The 10,005-nt window shown below is 36.3% G+C and overlaps 1 protein-coding gene across 1 annotated transcript; it reads right to left on the bottom strand.

Annotated features, from left to right (window-relative positions):
- Window positions 1-1,036: 1,036 nt before the first annotated feature.
- LUM (lumican) lies at window positions 1,037-8,115 on the bottom strand. The gene is made up of 3 exons (XM_024559071.4): window positions 7,882-8,115; window positions 4,626-5,511; window positions 1,037-1,851 (listed from the first exon to the last, which is right to left on the bottom strand). The coding sequence occupies exons 2-3, from the start codon at window positions 5,488-5,490 to the stop codon at window positions 1,697-1,699; spliced, it is 1,020 nt and encodes a 339-aa protein (XP_024414839.1). The 5' UTR covers window positions 5,491-5,511; window positions 7,882-8,115; the 3' UTR covers window positions 1,037-1,696.
- Window positions 8,116-10,005: the final 1,890 nt, after the last annotated feature.

Here is a 10,005-nt window from a genome sequence, read left to right as displayed (position 1 = left end):
TAATGGAAGGTGTGTTTAAAAATCTTTTGCAAATGGACACTAGAAGCAGACTATTTAGTAGGGAATTCTAGTTAACATGAGTACAATAACTGCAGGTTAGAGATGGTCTTTGAATTTTAATCTATTACAGTCATATACCGCTTAATAGAGGTGTTCTGAGAAATTCACCGTCAGGCAATTTTGTCCTCGTGCGAACACCATAGAGTGCACTCGCACAAACCTAGATGGCGTGGCCTACGACACACGCAGGCTGCAGGCTATAGCCTCCTGCTCCTCTGCTACAGGCTTGTACAGCAAGCTACTGTCCTGAATACTGTAGGCAATGGTAAGTATTCATGTGCATAAACATAGAAAAGGAACACTAAAAATACAGGACAAAGGTAAAACATGGTATACTTGTAACGGGCACTTGGCATGAATGGAGCCTGCAGGACTGGAAGTTGTTCTGGGTGAGTCAGGGCCTGAGTGGGGAGTGAGTGTGAGAGCCCAGGACATCACTGTACCCTGATGCAGACTTCACAAATATTGTTCGCTTAGGCTCCACTGGAGTTACAGAACAACATGAGACCGAATCAAACATAAAAGAGAATGATGCACTCAAGAGAGATAAAGATGAGATGGACGAGGCTGATGCTGGCATAACATGGCATTCTCTTCCACAAGAAACTTTTTAATAAGGAAAAAGAATACACTCTAAAATAATGATCAGAAGTATTATATGGTATATACATAAGCCAAGAACATATTTATTATAATTATCAAGTATTTTATACTACACGTAATGGTGTCCTATACTTTATGTGACTGGCATTGTGGTAAGTTTATTTACTCCAGGGTCACCATGAACACGGGAATAGTGCGTCACGTCCGAATGGCTATGACATCATCAGGCAGGGGAAATTTTTCAGCTCCATTATAATCTTATGAGACTACCATCATAGATGTGATCCACCACTCACTGAAATATCATTATGTGGCACATGACTATATTTTATACATGAGAAAGATAAATTTTATAAGAAGTCAAACACAATGATGCCATTTGCTATGTTTTATTTTGCTATTAGCTTCTTAAACATAACATGCAAATAATAAAAAAGAAACATACACATGACTTAAAGTGAAAAATAATTATAGAAAAGTTTAGATAACTATATAAATTCTCAATACTAAAAATTCTGCTTTAAATGTATGTGACCATGAACTTTGTTTAATATTTTTCAAAATCATTGATCTCAAAATTTACCCCCTACATTTCAGCTAAACAAATTTGAATGTATTAAGATAATTTGATTCAAGGCAGTAAACATTCATATGTATGTAGTCCATGCTTTTGGGCACATTAAATTAAGGTTTAGAAATTATAAAACTTGGCTGACTTCCATGCAACCAGTAAAAGGCTTCGCGCATCATTTGACAGTAGAGATGTAAAAAACCAGTAAATAACCCAATAAAGCATGAAGTTGTTGTATGTGTGTGTGTGTCTGTGCTTGTGGTGAAATAGGCCTGCTTTTCATCTTTTCTTTTTAAAACAGTAGTAAAATGTTTACAAAACATTTTCTCTCAGAATATAAAATTCATGGAAGTAATAAACAACAACTACAAAACTGAATACTATGAAAACCAAAACACTGAAAAATATAATCATAAAATGTTGCTCCAGGATACACTTCAATATAACTGAAATTAGCAGATATTAATTAACGGTAATTTCGTTGGCTACACGCAGACACTCGTACATGTCAGGTGGCAAGTTGGTGTGGCTGATATTGTTGCCATCCAACCGCAAATGCTTGATCTTGGAGTAGGATAACGGTCCCAGGATCTTACAGAAGCTTTTCACATCGAACTCTGGGAATGAAAGAATGAAAAACTTTAATCGTTTTTTATTACATAAGCTTAAAACAATCACTAAAAACAATCCTCAAGTCCATAATAATATCTAATAGGATTTCTTCCCATTTAAAAAAAAAAGTCACTTATTAAGTGTATCTTTGAGTTTGAAATTATTAAAAAAAATTCAGACTACAAAATGATACAATAATATTTAGTAAAATAACTATGGTGGATCAGAAGAGTCAATGGAATTTTTCTAAGAGCAACATTTATTATAAGTTTTTGGTTTAGAAAGACTTGAAGAAGGAATTCTCCAACACGCACACACCATGACAGATTCAAGACTCCAAGGCAAAAAGCAAGTCATGCAACGTCCACCACCTGAGCCACGTCCTTTTCATGGTCAGAAAACTGCCACAAGAGAAAAACTGATTTAGGTTTCAATGGAAACTCAGATTGTTACTAGATTACATGGTTTATAGGTGTACATAGAAGCTGTCTATGGCTGCCCAAGTCTGTTTCAGATTAACCTTATCTGATCCTTTACCTTTTTTTTTTTTTTTTAAATTCTCAAATTCTAGTTAACAATGACTTCAGTAGAAGCCCAAACACACTCTGCTCCTCACCTCTATGATGCTGTATTAAATATTCCATTAATCCAATTCCAGGGATCTTCGTTATGGTACCTACCACTGAGAAAGTATGGGACAATGGAGAAAAACACAGGCTTAGGCCTATATTAGTTTTCTGCCATTTACCAGATGGATGACTTTGAAATATGTGTCTGACCTTCTTGTGAATTATAAGGTATTTATCACACTGTGTTGCATGAAGATCACACCAATCAAGGTATGTAAAGCACTTCACAGAGGGTTAGCACACAGTATGTACTAAATAATTATTGGTATTCTTAAATTTTGGGTTTTTTCCAAACTATGTCACAGGAAAATCTGTGATTGAGCTAGTGCTCGAACTTGCAAGTTTGAAATACGAGAAATAGTTTTTGACTATAGATTTCCTAATGGTAGAGAAACATTAAGGGGCTCTTTTGTATCAGAAAATGTAAACAATTGTTATATGTAATTATTATATGGCAAAATAAACTAAATTGAAGACATATATGCAAAGACAATTGACAAAAATACCTGAAATGTACATACCTAATGTCAAGGGTAAGGAAGAAAGATGACTACTCGTTTCCAAACCACCACGTGCGGTAGGCACTGTGGTTCCAATCCCAGCTTGGCTCAGAGTGGCTGTCGGCATTTCTCCTACAGACCACTTTCCCATCACCCACGTTGGCTCTTCCTTCTTCGAATCACATAATGAAGCCCGGTCTTTATCCCTCCAAAACCGCTCTTTCCTCTTTTACCTCAGAGAAAGAGGTGGCCATGTTCCTGTTGCTAATCTCCACCCATCACGTCTAACAGGATCTCTACAGCCCTCAGACATTAGCATTTTGGCCAGAGAAGTATCCTTCCTCCTAACCACAAGTGTTTATAATGTGGGACCACATATTGCCACACAGTGAGTTTTCTACTAAAAATCACTGTAAGGGTTCAGCTCCGATAGCTTGACTATACCTTGTATGACAAGCAAGTTTTCTGGATATAATAAAGAGCATGTGGCATTTCAGAGTTAGCAGTCATGGTCTCCTTCATGAGAACACCCCAACCTTCCTAGGAATTACAGGAAAATATTGCAGAATTACAAAGTATCTTATTAATTAGGCACGCTAATTTTTCTAATAGGAATGCCAATATTCTTATTCAGTATGACAAGACAACCAACTTTCATGGCATGAGGTGGTTCAATTTCAACAGATTATGTTGCAAATATAATTGATTTATGTGTGAATCAGTGTTTCCCACCTGATTTTTAATTTAGAAAGTTTATCCAAGAATCATAGGCTTCCCTTCTGCCAAGCCTTGTTAAAGAGTAAGGTGGGCAGTGGTAAATGTCAATTTCCCTAAATCTGTACTGATTAGATTGAAAAATGCCCCAGAGGACAAGAAGAGCATCTAAATAGTCCAGTGGATCAGGTCAAACTCCCACCCAGAAGATAAATGAAAAATAAACTGTGGTAGCAAGAGAAACGAAGGAGAAACTGGAAAAATCAAATGGGGTAGAGGGTTGTGTAAAAGAAAAGGAGCTCTGTATCACTACTTCAAAAAATGTTCCAAATCCTTATCACATTCCTTCCCTCCTTAATCTCCCTCACAGTCTTCATAAGAGCACTGTGAAGCCACACACACCATAACAGGGATAACAGAGACAGACAACGGTCTGGACAGCAGAGACCTACGTTGAGTCCCAAGGAACCATGTCAGAGAAGACGGTGAGGACATAGGGGCTGCTCTGTGACAAGAGGGAGGGAGGCTTGAAAGCCTCTGCTAGTTGTGCCTCCTCTGCACTTGTTTGGTCCTCCTTCAGCTAGATCTTGCCAAGAAATAAACGTAGGACACAAATCTAAGTCTCGAAGGAGACAATGATAAATAAACAGTAAGTGATAACACAGCAGGATTAATCAGCCCAGAACATTATATTTGAAGAAATTAGTGATTAAATTCTTTGATCCTAATGGTTTCTTATCTGGACCCTGCAAAGAAAGGCCAGATATTGGATACATAATTGAGCTAAGATTCTTCTGCATTTCAATTAAGAGAGTTATTTTTGGCATTTTAATTATTTTTTAATGGAGCCAGATGTGGTATTTTGGTTGCACAACTTAGGCATTTAAAAACTTGAGGATACACCAGAGTCAAACAGAGGCACAGCTTTCTACTTACTTTCAAGTTGATTGACTTCCAAGTAATAGTTTTCAAGGTTTTCATTGACAGTTGGTATGCTTTTAAGCTTATTGTAGGAGAGATCCAGCTCAAGCAAGGATGATACATTAAAAGAATTTCCAGGTATTCCACTGTCGGTCAGTTCATTATGAGATAAACGCAGATACTGCAGTCCCTTAAAATGCTTGAAATACTCATCAGGAATGTTGTTGATCTTATTGTTGTCTAAGTAGAGAGTTAGAAGAGACACTGGGAGTTCAGAGGGCAGTTTGGATAGCTGATTGAAGCTCAAGTCAAGGTACTCGAGTGACTTAAGACCTTTAAAAGCAGCTGAAATGCCCTCATCTTTCAGTTGATTGTGATGAAGATGGATGAAGGTCAGGTTTACCAGCCCTTCAAAGGGACGGAGCTTCTTGATCTTGTTATTAGTAAGCTGCAAGTCCTCCAGAGACTTGGGAAGTGGGCCCACTGATTCTGTCAGGTTGTTGTAATTTATGTGCAGTTTCTTCAGCTGTTTCAGTTTAGAGAAAATTTTTCCTTTTATTTTGGAATTTTCAAGAAGGTTATGATCTAGAATGAGCCACTGTAGATCGGTGACATTTTCAAAGGCCTTTTCATCAATATGGTCAATCTGGTTATGCCTAAGGTAAAGGTACTTGATTCCAGCAGGCACCATTGGCACGCTTTTCAGTTTCAGCTCATCACAGTACATGGCCGTTGGGTAGCTTTCGGGGCAGTTACATTCTGGGGCACAGTTTGGTGAGGATCGCGCATGGAACACCAGTGGGAAGTCGTAGTCATCGTAGTACTGGCTGCTGGCACCACTGATGAGTGCCACGAGGAGAGTAAACGCACCTAGATTCATTTTTGGCGAGTACTTTCAATCCTAAATAAAGAGGAAACATATCATGAAATAGTATGCTTTCAGGAAAAGGATATTAGATTTGCAATTTAAAAATATTAGTTGTAGTTGGTTTTGTTTTTGCTTTTTTTTTAGTGAGCCTAAGGAATGAATTTTTAATTTTTATGTAAGTATGAGGATAAAGATGTATGTTTACAACTTGGGAGGTGGTGAACAGGCTTGGGGTTAGACTGCATACACATGCGCCCCCTTCTGGGCGAGCCAGGCTTAACGGTTGAAGTCAATCTCTCCAGGTCCTTCCTTAATTACATGCTTTTCCTGCAAGAGGTGTCTGGGTGGTGCCCATTGGCCACTATGTTACAGCACTGCTTCAGAACACCCTTCAAAACCACAAAAATGAAAATGAGAAGACAATTGTAAACTGTATGCTCTACCCTACCATTCAACATCATTAAAACGTCTCATTAAGAAGACCCTTACTGGGAACATGAGCAATCTGTGGTTTTGCTTGAAGGAAAGCTGTTCTTATGTGTGTGGCCAGAGGTGGGGGTGGGGGGAGTACATTCCTTTAAAAATGTCAGGTTATTGTTGTTGGTTCTTGGTGGGGTTGGTGTGGATGTTACTTTAACTTTTGTTTAACATTCCGTACTTTTAGGCACTTTACAAGGCTGTGTTCTGAAATTAATATTTAGTATGTAAGTTTTAGTAGAACTAGTGTTTATTAATCAGGGTAATGTCACAAATTTTGAACATTCTTAAATCTAAAAAGAGATCCAACTGATAGAAAAATATATTATTTTTCAAGCTTTGAATTACTTTTCCTTTCTGTCAATAACTGACAAGTTCTCTACCTGCTTCATGCCAAAATTTAAGAAGGCGTGGTCCACTTATTTGGGTTTTAGTGCTCTTACAGAATGGAGGGGGCAGGTCTAGACATTAAGGAAAGTCTGTATTTAACAGTGGCATTAGGAACCACATTAAAAAGGATAAAAGTGAGATTTTAAATTAAAAACAATTTGTAACAACGATCTAATAAGAACATGCCTCTCAGATGAAGCTGAATAAAGCATATTTTAATTGCTTGGGCAAGTCCAGGGTCAGGCATTTAGGTTAAGGGCAATAGGATGTAAGCAGTGGACTTTGTAGAGTGAAGAGCTATGGCCGAGGAGAAGTTGGGAACTGATGGGGAAGCCCTCAGTGTGAAGCAGGTCCGCATTCCAACAGATACCATAAGGCAGTATATCTTCCTGTGAGACGGATGGTTTAAGCTTTTGGATCTATGGAACTTGGCATAAGCAGGATTTTTAGTATCAAGAACTTTGAACAGCTTTGCTTTAACTTGGAATTACAAGGCACCTTATTTTAGCAGATGTGACACTAAAAAAGGTGTTAGAAACACTCTTACAGCTGACACAATGTAATCTGTAACCAGAGTCATAGCACATTATTTCCTAAGATAAATGGAGTCATTTAATTTAGTTGACAGGACTTGGCCATGAGAACAATTAATATTGCTAATGTATATGGAGGATTCTTTATGTTACAGTATGTTAATGTTGTAAAGATTTGTCTTGCTTTATTAATAAGATTTCAATTTATTTTAATTCAGTATACCCTAAAATAGATGCAGAAACTATAATGTATTGAATACTAATAAAAATGCTTTCATATTTCTTGGCAGAGTAAAAATGAGGGCTCTGAATTCAAACAAAATGTGTATCCATATAAGGACTCCACTATGAAGTACAAGTGTCTTTTATTTACTTTCCCCAGTTTTTGCAAATACCTGTGGTTATGGAAGAAATGCTTTTTTTTAGAAAATAAATTATGCTTCCCAAGATTTCTTCAAAACATATCCGTTCAAACATACATCCAAAAATATAAGTCTTTAAAATTAACGAAATAGAAATAAGTAGTCCATAAGAGGTTTTAAATTCTTTAGCTCACAATTCATAACAACATAAACTATTTATGGCAAATGGTAACAAATTGTAACAATATATGTGTGGCAAAATACTTTTAATACTGCTTGAAATGGCCTTTCTTTGCTGCTTCAATTCTAACAATACTAACATACATAACTCATTAGCATAAAATAACATCCTAATTGCCATACATTTTCACTGTGTAGTTTAAATATTCTCTCATTCCAACCCTGAAACTTTTATAACTTCCTTTGCCAAGCAACATAGCATACACTGTATAAAATTTATCTCAAATCTAAAAATCATGGAAAACATATTAAGAAAAGTGTGAAAGTAAGTACTCAAAACTATAGATTTGCTGTTGAATAGCAATTGGCAGAGTTACTCTGGAATCTTTTCTGTTCCTGTTACAATAAACACTGTCCCAAACAGTCAGCATCCCCAGTGTTACAGTTAAAACAGCGCTTACCTTACTGTCTTGACTCTGCTTTCGCTAATTCTTAAAGCAGATGCACGATGGACAAGAATCCACCAATATATGCTGTAAACTCTGTCAGGACGGAACTGGCTGCCAGATTCTCAGTGATACAAGAGCTGAAGGGGGAAAACCCAGCCCAGTCGCGCCAGTCTCTGAATGGAGTTATGTCATTGTGGGGATCTTGTGGTGTGGCATGTGAACGCTCTGCTCTCTAACGAAGTGCAGGTGGACGTGGTGAGTAAGGACGGCCCAGCACATTCCCTATGGAATGGGAGAGTGATACGTGCTTCACTAGCCCGGATGCCATAGCTTTTAACCCAAAATTGAGTCCTGCTGCAGGGCAGGCATCTAGAGTGAGAATATTCCTAGTCCAGCTACAAAAATGTAGCTGTGGCAAAATTTAAACGTGATTCTCTCAGCCAACTCCCATGTTCATCTAAAGGTCTCACAAAACATAAACAGAATAAATAATTTCAGGAAAATGCAAATGAACAGACTTAAAGGAATTGAATTCTTTTGCCCATTACTTTTGAAGTCTACAGTGATTTATTAGGACTAACAATTTTTGTCCAGGAGGGTGATTTACATTAGTTTCTGAAACATGAAATCTACTTCATTTACACTCTGTTACAAATGATAAATATCAACCTTTCCAGCTTACTTCAAATGTTCAGGGGATACATTTTATGCTTTTCAAGTCTGGAATCAATCAGCCATGTTCTGCCTGTTTCTTATTTTGTGGATTTGATTTAGGAATTCATCCAAAACCTTACTTAGGGATAGCATTCTATAGTTTAATGCCAAAAAACATACAAAAATGTATACTAAAATATCACAAAGCAATAATTTTTCACTCCGTCATTGCATGCTAGCAATATACTTCTTCCAAAACTTAAAATTATGCAATATTATAACCTCCCAAAGGCTTAATTTGATATGCTTTTATTGTCAGTTTCTGATGCATGCTTCTAGCAAATGAGAGATCTACTCATTTGCTTGTCTATTTCATTTTGTGAATGTATCAGCTGTATTTATAGGATTTTTGTTCTCTAAAATTTCCACTTACCCAGGTTTGTAAGAACTCTTAGAATCAGACATTTTAATATAAGTTGCTACATTGTAAGAAATTTTTCTCTTAAAATAATTTAAGTACGTCACTTTCTAACTATAAAACTGTGAAAAGCTATTTAATCTTCATGACCACTAATGCATTTGCCTGAAAAATTAATATTGGAATAAATGCTTTCGCTTTAACATAGAACCATTAGAAAACAATTAACAATCTTCCTGAAAGTAATTCATAGAATTATAAGGTGATTCATAGCATATTTTATTATTATTATTTTGGAAAAATTATAGAAAGGCCTTAATTTTATGATGGAAGAAATGAATAAACTTAGAAGAAATCAAGAAGAAAAAAGACAAATAGACCAATCTCATAATTAAGTGGTGCATTGTAAGAGGATAGTTAAAACAATCGAAGTGTGTCAAATTATATAATGTGAGATTTTGTTTCAAAAATTTCAGCTACCTATTCCTAGTATTTTTCTTTAGGAAGCAATAACTGTTTTTTGTAACTTTAAATTTTATGCTTTAAAATCCATTTAAGATTTTTATCACATTTTCAGAAGTAGCAATGGAGGCTCAGAAAGTCTGAATAATTTGCTATAAGTCAGTTAAGTAAATGTAAGAACAAGATCATAAGTGCTTTCAGTAATTGGGAAGAGGGTGGACAGGGAGTTAAGACAAGGTGGTTATTATAATCAGTTTGAATTATTTTATAGGCAATGTTAGTATCCTTTGAGAAAACAGTGAAATATTAATTAGGCAATAATTTTTAAGTGGCAGAAATGAAGCCATAGTTTATTTCTTTGTATATCACACACACCTAGCCACATCTATACTCTTGGCCTGTCGGTGATGAATAAACTTTCTACCCTGGTACGTGAAGGTTCAGGTCATTTGTGGTAATGGAAGTAGTAACGTCAGTCCTGGAATAAGAAATAGTAGAACCCAGATTTTGAGGAAACAATAGATACAGATTAGAAACTTTCTCTAGTAAGCTGCCGGGAGTAAAAATGAAAAAAAAAAAATGTAACTTGATCGCTTTAGTGT

The sequence above is a fragment of the Desmodus rotundus genome, chromosome 3 (genome assembly GCF_022682495.2).
Source record: "Desmodus rotundus isolate HL8 chromosome 3, HLdesRot8A.1, whole genome shotgun sequence".
In the NCBI taxonomy this organism is placed as follows: domain Eukaryota; kingdom Metazoa; phylum Chordata; class Mammalia; order Chiroptera; family Phyllostomidae; genus Desmodus; species Desmodus rotundus.
Note: the sequence above shows the minus strand (reverse complement) of the source record. Positions and strands in the feature narration are given on the sequence as shown.

What these genes read in the sequence shown, in the direction of transcription:
- LUM (XM_024559071.4), bottom strand. Translation starts at nt 5,490, where the DNA reads ATGAATCTAGGTGCGTTTACTCTCCTCGTGGCACTCATCAGTGGTGCC. An exon ending in GGAAGTCAATCAACTTGAAA is followed by an intron (nt 1,852 to 4,625) that starts GTAAGTAGAAAG and finishes TTTCATTCCCAG; the next exon opens with AGTTCGATGTGAAAAGCTTC.